Raw genomic sequence first — 27,341 nt, forward strand, 5'->3', positions numbered from 1 at the left:
GCTCACCCTCCTCCACCCCAGCTTGGCGTGACCTCTCCCTCTGGGCGTCCGGGCACTTCCTCGTGCTCCCGCAGAGGATTTTTTGTGCAAATCTTGGTATGTTGGTAAGAGACAGCAGCTCCGTGCCTCAGCCTGCCCCTGAGCAGAGGATTTCCAGCCTCTGCCCAGCTCCTGGGATGGCAAACCCGCTGCGGAGGGCCAGGTGGGCTGCACAATATTTGCTGGAACGCAAACTCCACGTACCCGTTAGGTGGGAGGCAGCACCGAGCGGCGGGTGAAGGAGAAGCACCCGTCAGGTCCACGCGTGACCTGGAGCACCTACTGGTGCGTGCATTTGGGAGGCAGCGCCTGCAGCAGAACCATTTTTCCTGGTTTATAGTGGGAGAAAACGGACTTTGCTTTACAAAAAGCGGCTTCGCTTTGCAAAAGGAAATTCAAATCTATAGAAACGTTTGGTTGGCAGCTCACTGCGCTGGAGCCTGTGGGTGCCCTGGGCTGAGCACACGCCATTAGTAGCTGCTGCTTCTTCTTCTTCCTCCTCTTCTTCTTCATGTTATTATTATTATTATTGTTATCCCCTTATTATTAGGGAGTTGTTTTTTTCTGCGGGAAGCAGGTCAGCGCGGGAGTGCGGGATTTTTTTGGAGAAAAAAGCCGACTTTTGAAACTCCTCATGCACGGGGGGTCGCACGACCGCTGCGCGTCCCGCCCCTCGCCCCTTCCCCCCCCCCCGCGCGGTCCTCCCGGCCGGCAGGCGGCGCCCTCCTCCTCCGCACCCCGCGGCGCTCGGCGCCGCTTCCTCCCCGCCTGCAGGGGGCGCTGTCCCGCCGAGCGCTGCCGGGCGGCCCCTCCTGGCGGAAGCGGAAGCAGCGGCCCGGCGGGGCGGCTCGGCAGCGTCGCCGCCGCGGAGCGCCGTGAGTACCGGGCTGCGTGAGGATCCGTGTGCGGCCCGGGGGGAGGTGCCTCCCGCCAGTGGGACCGCCGCCTGCCTCCTAGGGGGAGCTGCTGGTACCCCGCGGGACCGGAGCAGGAGGGGTCGTGCCCCCGGGCGGCCCGGTTTTCCGCCGCCCCAGGCGGTGGAGGGCCCCGCCTGGGCTCTGCCCGCTTCCCCCGACCTCGGCGGCACGGGCAGGGCCGTCGCCGTTCGCCCCGCTCGGGCCCGACCAGCCCCTCCGGCTCACCCCGCGGATACGCGGCGTCCTACGGTGCTGTGGTGCCAGAGGGTCCCCTGAGCTGGTGTCGGAGGTGGGGCGGTCCGCCGTTGTTGGCTGCAGGAGGGTGGAAATAAGATGCTTCGCGTGGCAGAAGGTGGCTGCGGTGGAGATCCCGCAGTGATCGCCGGGGAGGCAGATCCTCGCGCTGCCTTGGGCTGGCATCACCTTGCCGGGTGGCACTTCTCACTCTCGTTTGCTCGTCGGAGTCAGCTGCTCTTCGGTTTTAATCTGTTTTCTTGGGAGAGGAGTGCGAGAAGTAGGTCGGATTAAGACATACCAGCATCTGGATGTAGGTGGAGAAAGGAGATTTTTTTTCGTCGGAAGTCTGCAAGTTAGATGGGAGTTTTCTGATTCAGGTTTGAAGTCTCATTGTCAGTTCATAATGCTATCTGAGCACTGTCCTGTGTCTGGCTTTGAACGCTCCTTCCAGTTTTACGGAGCTGTTTAACTTGTGCTGTGGTTTTGTGTTGTAAATAGCTTGGGTGAAAGAAAGACCCGTGTTTGTATTATTAAAGGTGGAATCAAACTTTGAATCCAGAGTTGCCCTGCTTTGCTTTTAGCAGTTTGTGTTAAAATGGATTTAGTCATCTCTTTTTCCGCTCGTCTGTGACAGGATATCTCAGCTGCTGTGTAGAGCAGCAGGAGAGCTGCCCTATCAGGGAGCTTTGTCTCCGTGCCGTGAGATTCAGTGGTCCTTTAGTGCCCGTTTGCTCAATGGCAGTGTTTTATTTCGTCTGTATTAATGTTTGTCAGACTCAGGCCACCAAGCTCTGCCCTCTCTCAAGTGTGCAGAGCAGTGGTGCAGCCTTTCTGTTCTATATATAGAATACCTCCTGCTTTTGAGCATCGACAGTCCTTACACTTTGGTCTCTTGGTCTCTCTTGAACTACGTGATGGGAATTTATAGCTTAAATCTTTTTGGGGCTGCCTTCAGATCTGAGATCTACAGTGGAAAGACTCGGATTTCCTCTTGCCAGGTATCTGGGCTGCTTATTCCAGCTCAGATCTGCTTTGTAAAGTGCAGCTGACTGCAGGAAGAGATATCTGCTAAATTAACAACCTGCTTGGGAGGATGAGATTTATGCTGTGGATAAATCGATTTGGAAAAATGCTTTTTTTTTTTTTTTAACTGTGTCCCCTTTCTTCTGTTATCACCTGACTCTTCTGGAAGTCTCATCCATACAGTACTTGTGGTCATTGCTAGACCCTTTTGAGCTCTGTTTGAAAGGAGATGCAAACAAACCAAAGAGGTTTCAGGAGAATAATGGGAATAAGGGCACGTGGTTGCTTAGGCCCGTTGTATGTGGCCTGGTGGTTCCAAATCTGCTGCTGGTGTTGTTTCTTCTAAGCAGTTGGTTGTCCCAGATCTTGCCACAGTCCTAATCATCCCCCATTCGGATACCGGTGTAGTGAGGTGATATTCGTGCAGGTCACAGGGAGGAAGAAGCAGGTAGGAGCTTACCAGGGAAGAATTTATCCACTTCATAAACTGAGTAGTTGGTATGTGGGGGAGTGGCAAACCAATAAATCTTTGAGGCTCAGAAGTCCCGTTCTGAAAGGCTGAGTGATGGCAGCCTGTTTTCCACCGCAGAAATCGCTTTCCCAGTCCTCTTCGTTCTGCTGTGGTTTTTTTTTCCCCCACATGAAATGGTGATTTTCTTTTAGTGCTTTTGCTTGGTGTGTTTTGGGAGCCCGAAGTGAATGTTTGCTGGGCTGCTGGAAGGCAATGCTGAGCCTCTGCTATTCTGTTCTTCCAGAAACATGCAACATGGCAGCAGCCATGGAAACTGAACAGCCGGGCCTTGAAATCTTTGAAACTGCGGGCCGTGAGGAGCAGGTCCAGAGAGAGGAGCAGCCAAAACTGGAACCTTTCTACGTAGAGAGACATTCCTGGAGCCAGCTTCGGAAACTGCTCACAGATACACGGAAGTATCATGGGTACATGATGGCAAAAGCCCCTCACGACTTCACGTTTGTGAAGAAGAATGATCCTGAAGGACCTCATTCTGACAGGATCTACTATCTGGGTAAGCTTGCTGGGACAGCCTGTGCCTTGGCTACTAGTCACTGCAGAGGCTGTTTGAGTTTGGCCGTTCTTGAGAGCTGGATGTTTCTGGCAGTTAAATCAGGATGGATTTCAGGTCAGATGTCATGATCGCCTCGTTAGAACCTGCAATGTAACCTCTCCCAGAAATGGTGTGATGGGAGGTGACCCATTAGGCCTGTTGGATGGAAAAAACTGTGAAGTGTCCCTTGGGGCATGTTCCCTAGCTGGGAGGATGGGTTAAGTCTGGTCTGTTTTCTCTCACTCCAAATATGATATCCCCTCTCCAAAAGCTGTGTCAGTTTGATCTTTTTCTCTTAATCATGACTAGTGGATAGAACCTTTTTCAAAGTTTTCTTCCAAAACAGAGATTATAAATGTAATTTTGAAAGTCCTTTGTGCCTCGGCTACTGATGGAGTAGGTTTTCCAGGGATTCCGGAAGGAATAAATAGCAGTGTAGGGCAGGGCAGCTTAAAGAGTAAATGTTTTTCTCAACATTTTTGGCCTTGATAATGAAGAACTTAATTTATTGTTCTTGGCCTCAGTGCCTCACTTCTGCATTGTCTCCCTAATTAGTGTTCGCTCGATACATCTGCATTTCTGTATTGCAGCTGTGCTTGAAGGGATTTGGCCCTGGAAGTGATACCATGAGCAACCTTCTGGGGTGGCTTTTTGGAGCAGGCCTCGTGGTAGAGGAACGCTTTTGTGGAAAGCTGCACTAGCTGAACATAAGTCCGTGAAAAACTGGGTTAAGAGGAGAAGCACTGGCTGGAGCAAAGGCCTCAGAGCTGGAAACATGTTGTAGCCCCGTTGCTTGCTGCTCAGGCTAGTTGCTTGAGCTCTGGCTGTGATTCACACAGTCTTTGCACGTGCTGTGCAGTGACATAGCCAGAAAGCTGCTGATGTGTCTCTTTTTCCCCTTTTCAGAGGATATGGGACATAATCCTTGAACGATGCTGACTTCAAGCGTACCGAGGGTGGGTTAAGGCTGAGCCCAGCTGAGACGAGCTCCGATTTCCTGTGTGCCACTTCCTGAGCTATGGTCAGACTTGGCCTTCCCAGAGCACATCTGGCTCCCTCTGGGCTGATCCCCATGTACCTTGGCAGGAGCTTTCAGAAATCTGAATAGTGCTGAGAGAGAGGAGCAGGAAAGGGACAGTCAAACCTTCCTAACGATGCATTTTGAAACACAAACTGCATCACTCTGTATTCCACAGAGGCCCTCCTTAATTTCAAAAACTTATGAAATAAAAGGGCCCCAGCCTTCAGGAAAACACAGATATGCTTCAGGCAGTGTGGAATAAGCCTGGGTGTGTTTCCTTGTTCTCTGCCTTCTCTGTGACTTGCGTTTCTGTGAAGCAGGGAATTCCAAGGGTGAGGCTGCAGTGCAGAGACTGTCAGTACTTCCTCTGCTAGGAAGGGCCTGTGAAACTGTTCCTCGGTATCCTTTGAAAGTGTTTGGGTTATTAACGGAAAGCTAATAACACTTTTTTTTGTTCTTCTCACTTTCACAATAGCAATGTCTGGGGAGAACAGGGAGAACACGCTCTTCTACTCTGAAATTCCCAAAACCATAAACAAAACTGCTGTCCTGTTGCTTTCCTGGAAGCCTCTTTTGGATCTTTTTCCGGTGGGTCCTGATTTCTTTCTTGCTTCTTGGCAGCATAGTGAGTACACAGGCTTTGGGTTTCCACCTATAAGCCATCATTAAAGTTTGGAATTTATGATCTTACATGTTTTAAGATTCTCCTGTACTTGGCTAAACTCTGCAGCCATCTCAAAAACAAGTGTTGCTTTCTCATCGGTGTTTGGAGTTACAGCCTGTGTGCGTTACAAAAACTGGGTGTGCTGGATGATTCCTCCTTCGCCAGCAGAGATCACAAGTGCTAATTTGCATCAAATTATCTGCTGTGAGATCCTGGGGATTGCCAAAGGAACCTGCAGTCTCTAATAATCACCGTCTTGCAGGGGGAATTGAGTCCCCGAGAGGATCAGTCAGTGGCTCCGTGACTCATGCTGGAGCAGAGGATCCCTTTCCCACTCACTGGGATGCTTATCCCCTTTTCACCTCTGCATTTAGCAAGCCTACACCAGTTCCAGCCCATGCACAGTGGCAGGCTGGAGGAGGTGGGACAAACCCCACGTGGAATTAGGTGTATTTTTCCCCATGTTGTTTCCTGAGGCTGTCAGCCAGACATAAAATTCATGCTGTGCTGTCCTCCCACCATACCAGTCACTGTGTATCTTTGCGAGAGGTAGCACAGACTCCTGCTTTTTCTAGAAATAGCAGACCTTCAGTCTGATCTTCCTTATACCAGTGAATATTGGAAATAATGCTGGACTTGCTGTGGGAGAAGTGGCTGTCAGGTTTGCAGTTGCGTGGGAACTGATCGTGGCCTGCACCTACGAGTGCTGGTGGCAGAGGCACAAGCAGGAGCAGTTTCTAGCTGCCAGCAGGATTCTGGAGGAGGAGGAGGGCATCTGCACAGCCATCTGCTCCTGGAAGCTCGGCGTGCAGAGGCCTTCTGACAGTGTAGGAAGACGTGCAGAGCAGAGGTGTTGATTGTGCTTCTTTGCCCATATTCAGGCCATCCTGGACTATGGGATGTACTCCCGTGAAGAGGAGTTGCTGCGGGAGAGGAAGCGGATTGGCACCGTTGGGATTGCCTCTTACGATTACCACCGAGACAGCGGCACTTTCCTGTTTCAGGCTGGGAGTGGAATTTATCACGTAAAAGATGGAGGCCCTCAGGGATTCACTGTGAGTTTACTGGTCGCTGCTGTTTTCTGTGGTGCTGCTTTCCTCTAACTAGAAGTTCCTTTGGCTTGGCGTGAGAGCAGAGCAGGATCGTCAGTTGTGCTGCACTAGCACGGCAAGTAGCCTTGACAACCCGTGAAATGCAGAGAAGCCCTCCATAGGGATGCATTTCCATGGCTGTGGAAACTCAGATGGAGAGTTACAAGAAATGGCAGAAACGGTGGCAGCAAGGCAGGACACTGGATTTTGTTGATTTTTCAGAAGTAGCAGTGCCAATAAAAAGCAACACAAAGGCTGTGGTGCTCCGTGCTCTTTCATGGAGTCGGAAGTCCCATCAGAGGCAGCTTTTGTTCCCAAGCCGTGGTTTTTTGGTCAGTGTTCAGCAGCCAGTGCTGCATGTGTTACAAGGTTTGGCTGTGTGACTTGCAGAACCAGCAGCATTTACTCCGCTGGTGCTGAAGCTGGGCTTCAAAGCTGCAAAAGTTTCGTATTGTTAAAACAAATGCCTGATGTCTGCCTAACCCTGTTGTCAGAGGGAATTTTTTGGACCCTGAGTTGCTTTTGGAGGACAAGATTGTATGTTCTGGCAGCCCCTCTTTAGGGTGCTGGTTTTAAGAGTGTGCCAGGCCTCTCTAGGCCAGCTGCCTTCGGATTTGCGGCTAATCCTCAGCACCGGTGAAGGAGGCCTTGGTGGGATCCGTGCAACCGTGGTAGAAGCACAATTTTCTCTACGAAATATCAGCTTAGTATTTTTCTCTGTTTAAAATTGATAGATTCCTGTGCTGTAAACCTGTGTTTGAAGTCAGTGTCCACACTACTGTGGTCCTAGAGACCTGATAATCCAGTTTAGTTTCTGTAAGTGTCCATGTTTTATCATTAATTACTGTGCTTTTTTTTTTTTTTTTTAATTTTCAAACAGCAACAGCCTTTAAGACCTATTCTGGTAGAGACCAGTTGTCCAAATATCCGGATGGATCCCAAACTTTGTCCAGCTGATCCAAATTGGATTGCATTTATCCATAGCAATGACATCTGGATATCTAATATAGAAACCAGAGAAGAAAGGAGGCTAACGTTTGTGCACAATGGTAATGCATCCTGAATTAAAATCTTTGCACCTCCTCTGCACTTATTCTTGCCAGGCTGAATTAGGCAATGGCACTAGGGGTTCTTCAGGAATCTGGGGGAATGGCCACTGTTTATTCCACCTTGTTTATTACATCCTTCATGTTTCCTCTAGCCCAGATATTGTGGGATGGTTCTTTTCCCTACACTGTGGAATCTGGCAAAACGAGTTATTTGTTGAAAACAAGGAAGGGCTCTTCTCCTGAAACACAGCACATTACTTTTTACTGGAACAGCCTTTTTTGTGTGGAGGAGCTGTGGGTGGAATAGAGCTGGAGGAAGGTTTCTGTCAGTGAAATCAGGCTGCAGGGCCTTTTAGAAACAATATAGAAAAAACAGTTTCTGAATAGCACTGTGGCTTCTGCTGGTCCTTGCTTCTTACTCTCTCCACCTGTTTTAGACATGTATCCTGGAGGAAAGTAAATGAGAAATTGTGGTTAGAGCACTTTTTAAAAATCCACTGCGTTTTGTGTTTCACTCATACTTTGTGTATTTAAATTATATCATTTACATTTTAGTTAAATTAACATTTCTGACACTTTATAATAATGCTTTAGCTTATTTAAATGTTAAATATTAAAATATTATGTAAGTACATTAAAAATAAACTGTAGCAATGACTCCTTCTCAGATGATAATTATTTATGGAGCGCTGCTAAGTTACCTCCAGGGCAACAGGAAAAATATTGAAGCCCTATGGATATGTCATCATGTTGAGATGTTATGTAAGTCTGTTACTTTTGGTTTGTACAGTGAATGAAATACTGATGCTTTTGTTTTTCTGAATGTTGATATTTTCAGTGTCAGTTGTTCAGAAAGGTTTGGTGGTTTTTTTTCTTTGATTTTCTTAAAAGTTGTGGTTCCAATTCACTGAGCTCAGGAAGAGAGAACGTTTTCTTTCTTGGACTAGCACATAGAAAATTGAGAGTCTAATTGGGTAAGAGTAAGAAGGGAGGATGGCTTTCCTTTCCTAAAAGAAGCTGCCATGTCAGAGAGGTTTAGATCCTCCCTAAATAAATCAACAGAGCAAGGTGGATGCAGGAAACTAATCTGCTGAGAAGTCAGATTTATTATCGTGTAATTGTTCCCGGGAGGTGAACTTGGGCCATGTTTGGGATAATGCAGAACTGGTTTGAGTCTGCAAGACATGATGAACTAATTCTTTTGTGTCTTTTTTTTTAGAACTGGCTAATATTGAGGAGGATCCAAAATCTGCTGGTGTGGCTACTTTTGTGCTGCAGGAAGAGTTTGACAGATACACTGGCTACTGGTGGAGCCCAAAGGCACAGCCAAGTAAGTGTGGTGGATCCAGCGTGTCTGACAAGCGTGAGTAGTGGCCCCCCTGCTGAGCTAGCTGTCCAGTGCAGAGTTATTTTTTTCTGTTACTTGTCTTTATGTAAGATAGAAACCTTACACTCATAGCTCTTGTTGAGCTATGCACAGTGGGCACATTACAGTGGCCTTGTGGGCACGTGTCACTGGGGGAAGAGACTTTCCTTCTCACAACAGTGGTAGGAGTTGTTAAGAGTCTCAGAAAGTTTTGCTTAATGAAACATGAGTCATAGACTTTGTTGGTTTTTTATTCATCTCTCCAACATGCTTGTGCTCCTGGGAGAATATTGATGCCTGCAATAACTGATAATGAGAGCTGTTCTGACCAGGAAATGTTAATTCATTTACAGCACTGAATGGGGGTAAAGTTCTTCGAATTCTTTATGAAGAAAACGATGAGTCAGAGGTGGAAATTATTCATGTCACATCGCCCATGCTGGAGACAAGAAGAACAGATTCCTTCCGGTACCCCAAAACTGGTGAGACCCTGATACCTGACATCTCTGTTTCTGGGAGACACATATTTTATTCCATGTGCCTGGCAGCAGCGACTCTCCTAGCCTAGAGTAGGGGGTTGTTGGAGAGGTGTTGAGTAGTCTTCGAATTGGCATCCAGGTGGTGGGAATGTGTTTGGGGAAACTGCTGCTGTGGAAGTTAGGTTAGTCACTGGTGACCGTGCTGATATTCCAGCCATGTGGTTACTAAGAGCTCTGAGTCTGATCTCTCAGGAGTTGACAGAAACCCTGTCTGATTGTCACTATTTTGGAGCTACCGGCTCAGATCCTGGCAGATCTGAGTTGCTGAGGGATTGATTCTTGTTATAGCCCTGCGTCTCTGAGGGAATAGCTGCAGAATTGTGGCCTTTTGAGTTTTTGGGAGGGTTTCTGTTCAGCTGCTGGCGATGCCCTGGCAGTTGAAGTTCTGAAGGACTCTGGTCTCCATGATTGCTCTTGGACTTTCAACAACAAACTCAGCACACTTACAGCCTACCAGGAAAACCTCCTGTTGTATTTTCAGACGGTGAATGATCTGGAGGCTTCAGCAGTAATGAGGATGAGGGTAGGCTTTAAGTCTATTAAGTGGAGTGCCATTGGAAGCAGGAAAGTGTGACTTTCAGACCTGCTGAGGGCTGATTTACACTGTCAGGCATATGGGGCACATTTGAACAGTTCAACCCTTGTTCTTCTGAGATTTCGCTGCTGTTCCAGCAGGGTATGTTGCTCACAGATAAGAGTGGTTCACTCTCCTTCCTGCCTCCTGAAATCTTCATTATTTGGAGAAATATATTCTGTTTGGCTGACCTTCCCAAGCTGCAGAATTGGTTCAGGTCTTGCAGATTCCCTTATTACTGGGAAGTTTTCTGCTTATGATCCTGATTTACTACTTGTTTCAAGGAGGAAGAAAGGCTCAGTGTTGCCTGGGAAGCAAGAGATGACTCCTCGTGTTTTTTCAGCACTGTGTACACGCAGATTTCTGAGAGTTATTTCATCATAGCTCCGTTCAATGATAAGTCAGCAGTTTAGGAAAATAGCCAAACAAAGCCCCAAATCCCTTTAAAAAAAATAAATCTAGGTTTTAATTTCAGGGCCTCAGTTTCCAGTCTGAGCTGCAAGGGCAATAGCCCTTTTCTGTGGGTTGTTACGAGGGCAAAGCTGGAAGTAGTAGAGAAAATTCTTCCCAGGGAGAAGTTAAGTACTTAAATAGGCCAGCACTGTGGCCCCAAGGCAAGTCATTTCACTTCAGTGCATCAGTTTCTGTGTGTAAATCAGGCTGATGAAGTGGAATTACTTCACAGCAGCATTGGGAACATTCAGAGTACCTGGAATTTGCCACATGTGGCTTCTTGTGAATCAACTAGCAGCAGCTTTATTCTTCACAGTCCACCTTTGCTGTGGAGCAGGCCCCAACATTTAGCACTCCAGGTGCTGCACAGCAGGATGAGTTACTGCTTTGTGCAGGCTTTGTGTGAACAGTTAACTTCAGATTTTCAGTGTTCAACACAAATATGTGGCTTTGTTGTCTTAACCACACCAGTCATGGCAATAGATTTTTAAGTGTGAGTTGCTCTAATTTTCAAAGATGTATTTTAGCACTGAATCACTTTTTATGTACCACCTTGAGAATAAAAGCCAAACAGTAAACCAAAGCTTGCTTTGCTATCCTGATGACTCCTGAGCATTTACTTCCAGCTCGTACATGCTTCCTTTGACTGTGGGAGAGAAGACTGCCTGTGATGGTAGCGTGGCTCTTGATCAGATCTGTTTGCAGGATTGCATCCACTGCATCTGCCTCATGTTTGCATCTCTTTTTTTCCCTGCCTGATTCTTTGCTGTCTCACACGTGCAAGTAGGCTATTTGATCAAAGAGAGCTGTTTGCTGTTTGCCTTTTCCAGTTCTGTGTGAATAACACCAGAGTAACCCACAGTTCAAGTCTGTCTTCTTGGAACCAAACAACTGGTGCCTGACTGCTAACGTCTGTTTTTATAGGTACAGCAAATCCAAAGGTCACTTTCAAGATATCTGAAGTGACAATCAATGCGGAAGGCAGAGTAAGTTCTATGTCCTGCTTGTTTTCCAAATAAATATAATTTCTGTGATTCTCTTTTGGTAAAATTCATTTTCCTATTCGGTACAAATAAATTTTCTTGGTTTTGATAGCTTAATGACTTCTCTGGAGGCAGCGCACTTGGCTCATTCCTGTGCAGATACTTGGTGTCTGTGTGTGCAGCAGTATTTCTCAAGGCTGTGGTTTCCTTCTCTACCACTGGTTTATGAACTCAGCTGCAGAGCAGAATATTTCAGATGTGGATGGTTAGACCTTCTTGTGTGACAGATCTCTTGATTGGCTGCAGATATTGGGAAAATTTGGTTGCAAAGACAATATATCACCTTACATGAATACGTGGAAAGAGATGAACTTTGCTTTCGCTTTGAGATTTTTTTTTAACAGATGCAGAAATTTCCATAGCCCAGGCCAAGATCTTTGGACAGTTGGGAAATTAATTTTACCAAACAGATACAGTAAGAGCTATGCATTATTGGCATTCTCTCTACTCTTGAGCTACGTCAGCCATCAGCAGTCACCTGCTGGGACAGCAATGCTGACGTCAGCCAGCAAAGGCAGGGAAAACCATCAAGACCCTTGGGGTACCACTGTGACATGTCCCCAGTCCCAGCAGGGGCAGACTGCAGAATTGCTTGTCATGAATTAGAACCGTGTTTGTAACTGGATGTCATACAGGATTGTTCAACATCTACCAGTGAAAACGCCTTACAAAATAGCTTGGTACAAATCACCTCCCCTTTACGTGGGGAAACCAAGTGGTGAAGTAACTTGTCCAAGACAAACGATGAATTTGTGAGCAGCATCCAGATTTCTCCAGTCCCAGCCCTGGCTGTGCTGGTAGTGTGCAACTCTCCTACTGTTCTGCTATCTGGCTGCAGACGGTGTTGAATCCCCTTGCATTGCAAAGGCCGGACAATCTAAATTGCATGAGCTGCACAGAAGAAGCCTTCTGTGTCCAGACTCTCGTTGTGCATGAAAACTGGTTGTGGGGGTTCATCTCAGTGTCACTGAATTGCTGCTTTGTCAACAGATTGCAGATGTTGTGGATAAAGAGCTAGTTCAGCCGTTCGAGATCCTCTTTGAAGGAGTAGAGTACATTGCTAGAGCTGGGTGGACGCCAGAAGGAAAATAGTGCGTATGTTAATCCTGTCTCTGCTTAGAGGGTTTGGGGCAATGCAGTTAGAAGCAGAATGTGGTGGTCTCTGTCTTCTCCGAGCTTAAGCCTGCTTTCATTTTTACATTGCTACAGTCTTGTTTGTGCAAAGGGGACGATTTTTCCAAAAGGGAGCTCTTGTCTCTTTCTCTGGTACCTGGCCCTATTGCTTTGGTATTGGGCACTCGCAGCCTGTGATGTATGTGTCCTCTCAGCATCCCTGTGAGAGAGAGTGCAGTGCTATTGTCCCCATTTTACAGATGGGGAACTGAAGCCCAGAGAGGCTAAGTGACTTGCCATGGTCACACAGGAAGTCTGTGGCTGAGGAGAGAAATGAGCCCAGGTCCCCCAGGCCCTAGGCTAGCGCCCTAACCACTGGACCATCCTTGCTGACCAGACTTACTGATCAGAAAACCTGCTGTAAGTGCTACTCACCTTTGCATGTCATTTTTAACCCTGTAGATGATGTAGTACAGTGTTTCTAACTCACCAGAAGCTTCTCCAGAATTGCACTTCTCCAGTTCTTGAATCTAAAGATGGCTTTTGCCTTTTTAATTTTTATTTTTTCCCCCAAACGTGGATGAAATGCAGGGACACATTGCTACATTATCTTGCTTTTTGCGGGATTATTGTCAGAACTACATGTAAAGCCATCAGAAGTATGGCAGGGTCTGCTGCCAGTCCATTTAGGTGCCAGTATTGTTCTCTGCCAGGTATAGATTTATTAATAGATAAGTATTTTCACAAGTATCCTAAAATTTCAATTGGCATTTTTCTGCTTCATTACTCCCTCTGATTTTTCTCTTCTCTCTCTCCCCTGAAGCACAATTCAAATCTGGGAGAACAGAATTAAACTTTTGAACCGGCAGTGCTTACGCAATATTGAAATGAAGTGACATAGGTTCTTGTGTTGTGAGAGAGATTTGTTCATGTGAGTGAAATTCCAAGTGTGGCTTTGTGCTTAATCTGAAATTGAGTGTTCTTGACTCCCTCAAAATGCCTAGTGCCAATGAGTGTCTGTTGAAATTTTCGGACCTGTCTAATACTCACGGTTGCATGTTATTTTCTCTAATATCTGTCTCCTCAACAGCATCTGGTCCATCTTACTGGATCGCTCCCAAACTCGACTTCAGATAGTCTTGATCCCTCCTGCATTATTCATCCCCACAGAAGATGATGCAATGGAAAGACAGAAACTTATCGATGCCGTACCAGATTCTGTTACCCCTTTCATTATTTATGAAGAAACAACGGACATCTGGATAAATGTAAGAATTCAGATTTCAGCCTACTCTGACAGTTTGTTTAAGACCCTATTTGTAGCACTTGAGCAACGTTGGTGTTACTGTGCTGCCTAGGAGAATATTCCCACTGTGCATATTCTGTACTTCCTGCTGTAAAGAGCTCACAGTATGTAAAGAACAGACAGATTTGGGATGTAAAAGCAGAGCTACTTTGCTTGAGGCTGTGCAGTGGTCAGACAGAACCAGGAGCAGGTTCTGGCATTCCAGGGCAGCCCCCTGCCCACAGTGTTACCCACTGATACCTTCTGGCTGCTTGGTACAGTTGTTTACCAACAGCAGTGCCAGCAGATTAGGTATTTTTCAGCCAACAAAGGTGTATCTAGATGATACTGGGTGAACAAGTCCTGGGAGTCTGCTAACAGTCACTAAAAACCTCCTTAACTACATATGACGTGGTGAAATGGACTTGTGTGATGTTCTTGGAGGTGTGCCCTAGGGCTCGTGCTGTGAGACTGGACGCCAGTGTGCTGGGCAGATGCTGTAAAAACGAGTCCTGTTCACGCTTCCGCAGATAGAGATCGATGTCTCTAAAATGACAACCCACTGGAGGTGTGCCAGGGTGCAGGAAGGCCTGGGAACATCAATCACTGACAGGTAGCTGGATCATTCAGCAGAGAGCATTTGCACAAAGCCTTCCAGGAACGATCTCTATACAGCGAGTGCTCTCTATGATACCATGTTTTCTCCTTAGTAATAGTGTGCATGGTTTCAGGATGGTGCAGTGAGTTGTCCTTTCTCCATTATTTTTATTGGCTGGAGTGGTTTTTGACTGGCAGCTCATACTGTGCAGATGAATGCTGCTGAGTCCCTCAAAAGATTGTGTCTTGAAGCAAGAGTTGGCATCTTCATGAGTGGGAAGATGATGTCAGCTCATCTTTCTTTACATAACCCTTCACATGTCAGCTTCTAGACAGCACTGGACAGAGGTGGCCACTGAACTCTGGCTTCTCCAGGTGGCTCCCATATGCTGTCTGCACAGCTGGACCAACCTCTGTATCTAAAATAGAAAGGCAGATGCAGAAGAACCTAGCTAAGTACTTTGGTGGCCAGAATTTGGAGTTAGACTAGCAAAAAGTCTGAAGCTGTGCAGCATATGTGGCTACTGTTTGCAGCCACCCTCTGTCTCATAAGCATAACTGGTTCTCCCAGTAAGGGGCAGTGCTGCAGCCTGCTAGTGTGAACTCTTGTGTCTGTGTTGAGCAGTTAAGAGGAACTTACTGTGTGTGACTTGAGTGCCGGACTCCTGCTGATAACAACGATCCACTTCTCTGTCTCCACAGATCCATGATATCTTCTATGTTTTCCCTCAAACCCGGGAAGATGAGATAGAGTTCATTTTTGCCTCTGAGTGTAAAACAGGATTCCGGCACCTATACAAAGTCATCTCAGTTTTGAAGGAGAGCAAGTATAAACGGTCGTGTGGAGGCCTCCCTGCTCCAAGTAAGTGAAATTACTCTTCTGCTTTAATTGGATGTTTGCTGCTGACTAGTGAGGAAATGAATGTCCTTCCAGGTGGCAGGAATTATTATCTTATTGGAAACTCTTGCTGTTGTCCAGGAAAGCACCTCACTCTACAGTCATTCCTCTTTGAATTGTGCAGGGGTCATTCTGTGTTCAGCATGCCTTAGTTTTAACCCCGATTCTTTCTCACAGGCTAAAGGACCATTTAAAAAAAAAAAAAAAATCAGGTGGAAAACAGGCTCCCTGTGATGCTGTGAAATGCGCTTGGTTGGCTTTTCCTTGTCAATGTTGGGACTGTTTGTGTGCTGATTTTGCTAGAGGTTAATCGTTTTAGCAGTATCACGGCTACTTCTGATGTGCAGGGTCCATTGTATCTAATAGATGCACGTTGGTTCAGGACTTAATTTTGCGAGTAAACCCAACAGACTCGCTGTCAGCCTCTACAAGTAGATTGTAGCAGAGAGGCTGACAAAGAGCATGGTTTGAACATGCTGTAGAAAGGTCCATAGAGGGCCCTTCCTGTCTGAGCGAGTCCACATGTTAGTCCCTTTAAAATGAACATATGTGCTTGGCAGCAAAACCTATAACATGACAACTATTCAGAGAATTCCTCTCTGCTTTTAAAAGCAAGCATGGTATTACTGTATAAACAGAGATGTTGGTAGGAGAAAATTACTGGCAACTGTTGCAAATGGAAATGCAGGGAGAGTCATTTGAAGCGAAAAAAAGAAAAAATCAAGGACCGTGTGCTTCTGAGCTGCAGTCAGTCAGAAAGTTTAGTCTTGCTCAGATATAGTTGATGATATAGTTGTGTGCAAAGCTCCTGGAGTGGTTTTTCCTCAGTGTGTGTTCTTTAATTTACAGTTTCATGCTGTGAAACTTAATTTACTTGGTGTGCGTTGAAGGCACTTGCTGAGCTCTGTGTGCACAAAAAATACACCTAATTTTACTAGAGGTCTTGGCTTAGTGCAGCTGTTGGTTGTTTGGTTTTGTTTGTTTTGTTCTTTTTTTCCAGAAAGCATTATATCCTGGGTTGATTACATTTCTCTGAATTCCCAACTTCTTTTTCTTGCTCAATCTTCATCATTCTAAGGGCAATGAAGCCATCTTATAAAAGCAGAGTTGTTCTCACTCTGTTGCACAATTCCCTGCTTTTAACACCTGAGATACCCTTTGCACACCCATTTTTCAGCATAAAACCTGTATTTCTGTGTAAGTGGGGGAAAAAAAAAGGCAAGCAAGCTGTCCAGGCCTCAGGTTGAATCCTGTGAATCCTTTAACATGTATTTCACAGAATGTTAATAGTACTAGCCCTGACATTTGTTTGGGGAGCTGGCAGAGGTGTAGGTCTTATGCAAAGGCAGGTTGCTCTTGGGTTTGGTCTGGTAAAAAAAGCTTGAAAGGAAAAAGTATTATTGTGACCGTGCGTTTTGTAAAATGTAAAAAATCTCTGTTTGTTGGTTATTTGCAGGTGACTTCAAGTGCCTCATCAAAGAGGAGACAGCGATTACCAGTGGAGAATGGGAAGTGCTTGGCAGGCATGGGTCCAACGTAAGTTTCTGCTCTTGCTGCATGGATATCCTGCAACCAACACACCCTGCAGGCAGGTGGTCTCTGGGGCCTCGCAAAGCGGTACATGTCGCAGTAGTGAGGCTCTGCTCCTCGACAAGAGTGGGAGCCACTCCCTGGTGTTGAGTTTGAGCATATGTATCTTGTGGATTTCTTTGGTCCACAGTGTGCTTTCATCCTTCTCTACCTCTGATGCACTATTCTGGACCAGGGGTTGTGGGTTTGGCAGTGTGGGAAAGCAACACAGGCAACATTAGTTGGCTTTCTCTTCCTGCATGGATCGTTGTCAACAAGGAGTATTCTCCACTAAGGTCAAAGCTCAAAGAGGAGGAGAAGGGAGCAAAAACACTACAAGGCAGGAATGAGGAAATCCCACATTTCATGAGCAGCAAGGTGTCATGATAGTGCCCAACTGCTGTCCTGGAATCAAGAGATACTCGGAGGGATCAGCATGAATCTATTACCCCTGTCTCTCTTCAGCTAGAATACACAGTGTTTGTGTCCCCTGTAGCCTGTGAGCTTGCACAAGGAGGGAGGGAGTGCTCCCCAAGCTGCTGCTTTTCTAGCTCTAAGCTGGATGAATTCTTTGATCATTTGAATCAAACAGCAGTTTGAGGAGAACTGTTTGAGTGGCTTGGACTTTTTAAAGGTCTTTAAAATCCTTCCTCAATGGTAGTTGGAAATGAGGTTAGGAACTGAGGTGTGCAAGTTGACTTGCCTTGGAATCTGTTCTGATATCTGCTCAAAAAAGAAGGGACAACTGGTGAGTGTTTAACATGGCAGTGGTTTACAGTCAGCTGCTGCCTTGATTTCCTTCTAGGATGGTTTATATGGTACGTGTCTCAGTGATTTGGTCTGGAGAGTGGAGAAGTGACGAAGAATGGGGGACAGTTATTTAGCATAGCAAACAATAGGGGAGACTGGGAAGAGTCAAGGACCTGAGCGAGAGCTGAGCAGCAAGGTGTGAAGTGCAGATTGTCACCGACAGAGTTGTGGACAGCAAGAACAGTCATTTGGGTTATTCCTTGCAGATTGCTGAGCTGTAACTCAGCTTTATGGAAGCAGCTGGGGGGCAGAGGGGAAGGCTTGGGGGGTGGTAGAACTGGGTATTGTTTTGGCAAGAAACAACATTGAGGGATATGTTTGTTCTCTTTTTGACAGATCTATGTTGATGAAGCCAAAAAACTGGTGTACTTTCAAGGCACGAAAGACTCACCTCTGGAGCATCACTTGTATGTTGTTAACTACGAAAATCCTGGAGAAGTCAAGCGGCTGACGGAACGCGGATACTCTCACGCCTGCTGTGTCAGCCAGGTACCCGTCTGTGAGGCTGTGGATAGGCAGAGCTGGCAGAACGTTTTGTGGTTTATCACCAACCGTGTCCTCCAGCAATCAGCAGACAAGGCTGCATTTGAGTATTACGAAAGCAGATTTTACACTACTGGTTGTGTGCTCCTGTATATTGTACAGTGAGTGTGTAAACCTGCCCTGGAATCCAGATTTGATCTCCCAATTCAGTTGCTCTTCAGCTTACTTCTGGCCAAAGGAGCTAGGATGAATTGTTTGAAACGGTTTGAGCCTGGCTCCTTTCCCCTGAAGTAGGCTGTAGAGTAGTCATCAGAGCAGATGAGCCTGTGACAGCCTTGGGTGGGATTCCAGGCACCTGGGGCAGTAACCTGTTCAGCTGGGAATGCTTTACCCAGAAGAGGATGTGTGACAAGGTCCTCATGCCACTCTTAATTTTGCAGGTGTCTGTTTGGCTTTGGAATGTTAATATCTGAGTCTTGTTAAGGACTGTAGCTTCTTAGAGTCTACCTGCTGTTACCAAAAGAGCTCACTCAGACTTCCTGGTTTAATTTGGTCCATAAGCATCTTCTGAAAGATCTAAGTGCATAAAGAAATGATCGCTTTTGCTTGTGCCTCTGCACTGAGCGTTTCAAAATAACATTCTTTTTCTCCTTAGGACTGTGACATGTTCATCAGCAAGTACAGTAATCAGAAGAACCCGCACTGTGTGTCGCTTTACCGGCTGACAGGACCTGGAGATGATGCAGCTCTCAGGACAAAGGAGTTCTGGGCTACCATTTTAGATTCAGCAGGTAATGGCATGGATGAGGAACTGGAATCACAGAACGAAAGATATCGCAGAATATGCTTGCTTGAGATTCACAGTTGTGAGTGATGGATTTAAACTGAAAGAGGGTAGATTTAGATTGGATATAAGAAAAAAATTTTTCACTCTGAGGGTGGTGAGGCACTGAAACAGGTTGCCCAGAGAAGTTGTGGCTGCGCCATCCCTGGAAGTGTTCAAGCCTAGGTCAGATGAGGCTTTGGCCAACCTGGTGTAGTGGAAGGTGTCTCTGCCCATACAGGGGGTTTGGAACTAGATGATATTTGAGGTCCCGTCCAACCCAAACCATTCCATGATTCTATGACTAGACTTGTCTCTGAAACTCTTGCTTGCGTGAGGAGTTGGAAGTACAGGAGTGACATTTTCAGCTCAGCAACAAATGATTAAAAAGCCCTGAAGGAATTGAATTTGGCAAGGGATATAAAAAGCAATAAGAAATGCTTCTATAGGTATGTAGGGGACAAAAGGAAGTCCAAGGAGAATGTAGGCCCCCTCCGGAAGGATACTGGTGCTCTGGTCACCCGCGACATAGAGAAGGCTGAGGTACTCAATGAATTTTTTGCCTCAGTCTTCACTGATAAAGCCTCTTGTCTTACCACCCAAGCTGTGGAAAGAACTAGCAGGGACTGTGAGGATGAACCACCGCCCACTGTACTTGAAGAGCAGGTTCGGGAACATCTGAGGAACTTGAAGGTGCACAAGTCCATGGGACCTGATGAGATCCATCCGCGGGTCCTGAAGGAACTGGCGGATGAAGTTGCCAAGCCACTGGCCATTGTATTTGAGAAGTCGTGGCGGTCTGGCGAGGTCCCCGATGACTGGAAGAGAGGGAACATAACCCCCATTTTTAAAAAGGGGAACAAGGAGGACCCGGGCAACTACAGGCCGGTCAGCCTCACCTCTGTGCCTGGCAAGGTCATGGAGCAGATTCTCCTGGGAACCATGCTAAGGCACATGGAGAGCAAGGAGGTGGTGGGTGACAGCCAACATGGCTTCACCAAAGGCAGATCGTGCCTGACCAACTTGGTGGCCTTTTATGATGGGGTGACAACATCGGTGGACAAGGGTCGACCAACGGATGTCATCTACCTGGACTTGTGCAAAGCTTTTGACACTGTCCCGCACGGCATTCTTCTCTCTAAACTAGAGAGGCATGGGTTTGATGGATGGACCACTCGGTGGATAAGGAATTGGCTCAATGGCCGTACTCAGAGAGTAGTGGTCAACGGCTCGATGTCCATGTGGAGACCGGTCACGAGTGGCGTCCCTCAGGGGTCCGTGTTGGGCCCGGCCCTCTTCAACATCTTTGTCGGTGACGTGGACAGTGGCATGGAGTGCACCCTCAGCAAGTTCGCCGATGACACCAAGCTGTGTGGTGCCGTCGACACGCTGGAAGGGAGGGATGCCATCCAGAGGGACCTCGACAGGCTGGAGAGGTGGGCCCGTACCAACCTCATGAAGTTTAACCAGGCCAAGTGCAAGGTCCTACATCTGGGTCATGGCAATCCCAGGCACAAATACAGACTGGGCGGAGAATGGATCGTGAGCAGCCCTGAGGAGAAGGACTTGGGAGTACTGGTGGACGAGAAGCTCAATATGAGCCGGCAATGTGCTCTTGCGGCCCAGAAGGCCAACCGCGTCCTGGGCTGCATCAAGAGGAGCGTGGCCAGCAGGTCAAGGGAGGTGATTCTCCCCCTCTACTCTGCCCTCGTGAGACCTCACTTGGAGTATTGCGTCCAGTTCTGGAGTCCCCAACATAAGAAGGACATGGACCAGTTGGAGAGGGTCCAGAGGAGGGCCACGAAGATGATAAGAGGGCTGGAGCACCTTTCCTATGAGGACAGGCTGAAAGAGTTGGGGCTGTTCAGCCTGGAGAGGAGGAGACTCCGGGGTGACCTTATAGCGGTCTTCCAGTACCTCAAGGGGGCCTACAAGAAAGATGGGGAGAGGCTGTTCAAGAGGGCCAGTTGTGACAGGACAAGGGGTAATGGTTTTAAAATAGAGGGAGGTAGATTCAGGTTGGATATTAGGAAAAAATTTTTTACCATGAGAGTTGTAGAACACTGGAACAGGTTGCCCAGAGAGGTGGTGGATGCTCCATCCCTGGAGACGTTCAAGGCCCGGTTGGATGAGGCCCTGAGCAACCTGATCTAGTTGGAGATATCCCTGTTCCTTGCAGGGGGGTTGGACTAGATGACCTTTGAAGGTCCCTTCCAGCCCTAACCATTCTATGATTCTATGATTCTATGATTATAAACTGGCCATGAAGGAATTAAGAGTTGAAATTGCCAAGTTTCTACTGTGAGAGCCAGGGGAAACTGTAGAAAGCCAGTCTTAGCATCGAGGGAGGGTTTAAGTGTCCTCATTTACTCCGTGCTATGTCCCTGCTAACGAGCGTGGTTCTGGGCCCTGGGAGCGGCATGCGCTTCGTAAATAGTTGTGTGCTGCTGCCTGCTTGTGTCTTTGTGAGACAACTTTTGGGCTTTAATTTTTCCATTGTGTTTCTGTTCCCTTTCATCTCTCCTCTGCTAAGGCATATTCCGTATCCTCTGCTTTCCATGTATTGATGTAGTGAGTCCTAAGTGGGGTTAGGAAGGGATGGGATACCTGTAATGGCTGTGCCAGGGGAGAAGAGTTACTGCTGTTCAGAGGAGAGCAGGGGTGGGTACGTGATAGGACTGAGAAAGTTTGTCTAGGGCTGTGGTATTCCCTGTCTCTGCCTGGTCCCAGCCCCATCCACTGGAAAGTGTGGGAGAGATCCACTGCAAGATGATTTGTGATGTGGCAGGGCTGGAGCAGAGCTGTATTATTCATCCATTCCCTTGTAAACCAGGCTCTCTGTTCCCTTCTATGGCAGGCCCTCTTCCTGATTACATTCCCCCAGAAGTGTTCTCCTTTGAGAGCTCCACGGGGTTTACACTCTATGGGATGATGTACAAACCTCACAATCTGCAACCTGGAAAGAAGTACCCCACTGTGCTCTTCATCTATGGAGGTCCTCAGGTGAGTACAGCATGTTGGTGAGCAGCAGGGCAGGCTGGCCTGGATCACTCTGCTGCCCTCTTGTATGAACTGTAACTGGTGTTACAGTGTGTGCTTAGGAGAGCTTGCTCCCCAGTCCTCCTCCTCCCACTGCTGAACAGAAGGTGAGGCGCCCAACTCTACTGTGCCCTCCTGTGGTCCATGGCAGCTGGAGTGAGACCTGGTGAAGGGAAAGATTTTTATCCTGGGAAAGAACAGAGAGAGTAGAGAGAACAGCTGCAGGTTGAGGGGTTGAGTTGTGCTGTCAGCCACCACCCCTCTTGCTCCATGCCTGTTGGTACCGCAGTGGAACTCAGTTCAGCTCTTAACTGTGACACAGAATGGCTCCTTACTGGGGAAAGAGAGTTTATTTCGTAGCAGACCACAAGCAGGGAGAGAAAATCCTGCAGCAGGGAGTAGGGCTCTTGAAAACTACGCTATAAAAATGTATAAAACATTTAAAGGAAGGTAAATATAAATAAAGTCTGAAATAGGATCAAGAAATGACCTCTGGATTCCATTACATATGTGGTTGTGTCATTGCTCCTCTTCTGTTCCAGGTACAGCTAGTGAACAATCGGTTCAAAGGAATCAAGTATTTCCGTTTGAACACTTTGGCCTCTTTAGGCTACGTCGTTGTTGTCATTGACAACAGGGGCTCCTGCCACCGCGGCCTGAAGTTTGAAGGAGCCTTTAAATACAAAATGGTAAGTGGAGCTCTGAGTCTGGCTCTTCATTTTGAGTCAGAGACAGGTTTGAGTTCAGCGTTGTCTGAGCTGAAGCACCGGTTTGTGTGACCCTGCTTAGGTTTGGGGAGCGGGACAGCGTATAGTTGAGCAGTGTGGATTTAAGGCAGGAAGGTTCTCAGTGTGGGAAAGACGTAACATCAGGGTTTGAGGTTGCAAACCAACTCCAGCTTGGCAGGCGCAACGCAAGGTGGTTCATAAGGGGATCTCTGATTCCCACCAGGTGTGTTTTGCTGCTGACGTGAAGCAGGACAGTTTGATTCACAGCATGGGTCACTGTTTAGGGCAGTTTCTGTGTCAGGGTGGAGAGAGTGATTGTGTTTGGCCGTGGGTACAGGCAGGGAGGGCCTGTGCCAGGCTCTGCTGGCTTTGCACTGTAGCTCTCTGTGTGTTGGGAATGGCATTTTCGTGCACAGAGCTAGAATGCAGCCTTCCTTTTGTAACAGCAAAAAGCAAAAACACTGCAAAATCTTGCTTTTCCCCACGCAAGGAGGCAAATGGAGAAAAGGATAGTTAAGAAGTGGGTCAGCATGTGTTTATTGTCGTATGGGGGAAAGGGGTCATCTTCCTGTAAATGCCTAGCAGAGGGGAGCGCTGGTGTGTGGTTGGGTGCTGCGCGAACAGAAGCAGCAAAGGTCTGCAAAGGGTGGTTGCCTTTGGAAGTATTGAGAATGTAACATTTGCCTGGAACTAATAGAACTTACCTTTTTCTCTCTCCTCCCAGGGACAAATAGAAATTGATGACCAAGTGGAAGGGCTGCAGTATTTAGCATCCCAGTATGACTTCATTGATTTGGATCGTGTTGGCATTCACGGCTGGTCCTATGGAGGCTACCTCTCTCTTATGGCTTTAATGCAGAGGTCAGATATCTTCAGGGTATGTTCATACATCGAGTATTTATTCTGGTGGTGCAGACAGAATTTTTCCCTCCCCCTTTGCAGTGACTCAGAGGTGTCTGGGACTGGTATTCGCATTGAGTCTGTACTGGTACAGCTATGGGATGCAGCTTTTCAGAGACAGTGATGCCAGTACAACCCCAATAATTAATACTAACAGAGATGCCTCAAATCAGAAAATTGCTTTTGTGCAATTAAGTGCTACTCTTTCCTACCTCTCCATGCAAATTTGTGGCTTTTCTCTCCAGGAGAGTGTAGTGGTGTTCTTTGAGTGTAACCACCCCAAGGAGTGTGGTGTGACTGCACTGTCACTGTGCTTGCTTCCCCCAGCTCCAAATGAGCCAGGTGTACTCTTGACCTGATGTGAAGGTGTGGTCTTGTCCATGAGGCTTCCTGCATTAAGGCAAGCAGGGTGCTTTTGGGCAGAACACGCTTGCCATCCAAGAAGCCTGGCATGTAAGAGGTAGCATGGGGCTGTTTAGGTAGGCTGGTTTTACTGGAATAACTGAGAGTCTGTTCCGCTGAGCTGGGGTGAGGAGGAACAATTGTTCACCCCATTCAGCTGAGCACAGAAGGATATTAGCTTTAAACTGTTGGATTGTTGAGCTTGCACTAGCTTAACTGTGCTGGTATAGCTATGCCAATCTCAGGTCACCTGTGCCACACGTACCTTACATAGTCTCAGCTATTGCCCACTTTGTGTCAGCTGAGCTCTTTGTGCTGTGAACCAACTAAGGGAAATGATCCTGCTGAAAAACGACACCTCCTTCTCTTCCTCCTCCCGGCTTTCCTGCCCTGAGAGGACAGTTTCTGCACAGACTGATCTATTCCCAGATCAAATCACCCATGCTGCTTTGTAGGAGTGTGTTCTGAAGCAGCCAGGAGGGCAACCTGGGGATGGGGAGAGGTACTGAAGAGAGGTTCTTGTGGTTTCATGACTTTAGACCACTGTAGTAAATGGCCTTGCTGCTGTTGGATGAGTCTCAAAGGTAGAGATGTGCTGAGAGCTGGATGTTGTGTTTTGTTCTTTGTGGCTGCTCTTGCTTTGTCCAAGTCCAACCCAAATATTCCTGGGAGGTTTAATAATTACTTGTCTCAAATCCTTAAGGATTGTTATATTTTTACTTTTAAAAATACCTGCCTTGCAAAAGGTTTTTTGGCTTTTTTTTTCTTTTTTTTCTCATTGGTCTTTTTTTCACAAGTCCCTCTGCAAGCTGGTGGTAGCTATCCAAGATAGTTTGCTGAGCCCTAAGGAGCTATCAATCCTGGTTTTTGTTAGATATTCAGATGACAAAGATTTTGCAACCCAAAAGCAGAGCAGTCTGCCTTTTGGACAAAATCTGCTCCCCTCAGCAGCCTTTGCAGGTGATATGTTTAGTGTTGCTTCTGATTTATCTGTAGGATTTTCCTGGTTTTCAGCCACTGCCTTGTTTTCAGCACATAGGTCGTAGCTAAACTGTGCTGATGCATATGAGCTGTGGGAGGGAGAGCAAGGATTGCTTTTCTTTTTCTACTGCAGGCTGTGGATTGTAAACTTCTCTGCGTTTGGGGCGATTATAGTTGCACTGGGATGGAGCTGTGGGAGGGGGGGATGTCCCCAGATCAGGGGCTCAGGTGTTGTCATTCCCGTCCCCATGCTGAGAGCCCTGTTGAACTTGCAGGTCGCCGTTGCCGGAGCACCCGTCACGCTGTGGATTTTCTATGACACTGGTTACACGGAGCGCTACATGGGCCACCCGGATCACAACGAGCAGGGGTATTACCTGGGTTCGGTGGCTATGCAGGCTGAGAAGTTTCCTTCTGAGTAAGTTTGACTCTGGCTTTTGCCTTCTGTTTTTTCCTACTGGGAAAGTTCAAGCCCCGTGGGCATGTTTTTATCTCCCTGTTCTTGGCAATTGAATTGTGGAATCACAAATGCTAGTATTAAATAATAATTAAAAAAAAAAAAAGACAAAGCCCAACACTAATAAAGTTGACAGTTGAACATTTGCATAGTTGCAGGCCGTTCCATGTAATCTCTTTTATACTAGCTGTAGTTAAAGGTTATCGTTTACGTCTAAATAAATGACAAATATATCTTTAATTATGATTAGCATTTTAGAGCCACATTAAGCTAGACAGAAGTTAGTTGATCAGGTTCTAAGGCTGTATCAGCACAGAGTTGTCTGCAGAGCAGGCTGAGACCGTGGGCTTTCTTGCTAAAGACCTGAAAATCACCAGTGATTCTGAGCAAGTGTTAAACCATTGTATTGTCCAAGCTCGGAAATACTTCTGAGAATAAAGAAGATACACACATAAAAGATCTGACCATGAGGAAGAACTTTTAGAGGAGGAAAGAATATTTTTGGGAGACACGTCCATCCAGAGCAGTTTATAATAGTGAAATCACTGTCTTCAGTGCAAGTATTTTTTTTCTATGAGTGTTTTTGAAGGGATGTGTGTGGACTGGCAGGTTCTGGGATGCTGTCTAGAAATATTTGTCTCTTGCTTTTCTCAGACCAAACCGTTTGCTGCTGCTACACGGATTCTTGGATGAGAATGTTCACTTTGCACACACTAGTATTTTGCTCAGCTTTTTAGTGAGAGCTGGGAAACCATATGACTTACAGGTAAGGCCAGAACCAGGCTGTGAAGGCAATGGGTCTGTCTTCGACTGAGGAGTCCAAAATTGGAACTTGTAACATGGCTCTGCTGGGCAGCTTGGAATTCTAGGATAAAACTGTAGTATTTGAGCCTAGCATTTTTTTTAAATGAAGATGTTATGAGTGAACAAAAAAAATATTAGGCAAATGAGCAGTTAAGGCTGCTCCCGAGGAGGCAGCATAGCAGCGTTCATGCAGTGTGGAACAGGGTTATGTGTTTAATTAAACCCTTCTGGTTCTGTGCAGATGCAGCCCAGGTATCCCACACCGTGCTGCAGAACTGGGAGCACGCTGAGTTACCTGACGGCTCTGGGCAGGAGCCACCTCTGCTCAGCCAGGCTGATCACCTCCAGCATGGCACCAGCTGGATTAGAGAGCGCAGTGGGTTGTCTCTGGGTTCAGGCCATGGAGGATGGGAGTGCAGAATTAATGCAGGGAGAACATCTTGATTGTGGCTCTGGGGTCTGGTTTAAATAGTGGTGCCTGCAACTGTTGTGGATACTTACGACTTTGTTTTATATTTTAGATCTACCCTCAGGAGAGACACAGTATCAGGGTACCCGAGTCAGGAGAGCACTATGAACTCCATCTGCTGTATTACCTGCAAGAGAATCTGGGCTCTCGTATTGCTGCCCTGAAGGCAATGTAACTGACCTCTGCAGAACTCTGCTCCACTGGCTGCTTCACCAACAAGGAGATGTAGAAAACTAGAGAAAATAGGATGGAACATTGCATTCTGATGCCTGCCATATGTACACACACACACACACACACACACGCACACAGACAGACACTTTTTTAAAAGTAAATTTGGTGCCATACAGGAAATGAAAGCACGGTGACCTAAGAACTTCAAAGCTGAAGATGTAAATAAAATGAAATGTCTGTGGTATAATGCAGTACCATGGGTATTCTCTTGGGGGAGGAGCTGAAACTGAAAATAATGTCCTTCTACAGCACCAGGTCTTCACTTTTTAAAAGCATTATGATGTAATTGATGTATTTTTACATAATACTTGATGATTTGCTCACTACATGTCAAGAGTTTACCTGAACAGTTACAACTTGTATTACATTTTAAATGCTACCATATAGTTTTTATGTTTCGTGAAGGGATGTGTCTCACTGCTTAGAAGCTGGTCACAAGTTAGACAGTTAGACACATCACCTATCTAGATGGTAATTGGTTTTTAAGAAGAAAGACTTTTAAGCTGCCTCCTAAAGAATTTAAATTTTAGATTCAGTTCAGTTGATGCCAGGTTATTTTCAATGATTTCTTCTCTCCCCAGGATAAATCATACTCTTTTTTTTTTTTTTTTTTCCAGCTTAAGATCCTGATTGTACTTGAGTTCAGTGGGGAAGTGAAATGATATTTTA

The 27,341-nt window shown here is 46.7% G+C and overlaps 1 protein-coding gene across 2 annotated transcripts; it reads left to right on the forward strand.

Moving 5' to 3' along the window:
* Positions 1-885: 885 nt before the first annotated feature.
* On the forward strand, positions 886-27,279 carry DPP8 (dipeptidyl peptidase 8). Of its 2 annotated transcripts, none has more exons than XM_086620609.1 (20): positions 886-914; positions 2,972-3,241; positions 4,777-4,889; positions 5,847-6,020; positions 6,937-7,105; positions 8,325-8,435; positions 8,825-8,953; positions 10,962-11,023; positions 12,071-12,171; positions 13,284-13,461; positions 14,778-14,937; positions 16,430-16,509; positions 17,689-17,841; positions 18,491-18,626; positions 21,516-21,661; positions 22,240-22,386; positions 23,150-23,302; positions 24,984-25,126; positions 25,820-25,931; positions 26,491-27,279. In XM_086620609.1, exons 2-20 carry the CDS (start codon positions 2,983-2,985, stop codon positions 26,611-26,613), a joined length of 2,649 nt encoding a protein of 882 aa, XP_086476735.1. In that variant the 5' UTR covers positions 886-914; positions 2,972-2,982; the 3' UTR covers positions 26,614-27,279. The 2 variants fall into 2 exon arrangements, with proteins under 2 accessions (XP_086476735.1, XP_086476734.1); XM_086620608.1 differs by lacking the exon at positions 886-914 and adding an exon at positions 1,546-1,570.
* Positions 27,280-27,341: the final 62 nt, after the last annotated feature.

The sequence above is a fragment of the Tauraco erythrolophus genome, chromosome 14 (assembly GCF_009769465.1).
Source record: "Tauraco erythrolophus isolate bTauEry1 chromosome 14, bTauEry1.pri, whole genome shotgun sequence".
NCBI classification, from domain to species: Eukaryota; Metazoa; Chordata; class Aves; order Musophagiformes; family Musophagidae; genus Tauraco; species Tauraco erythrolophus.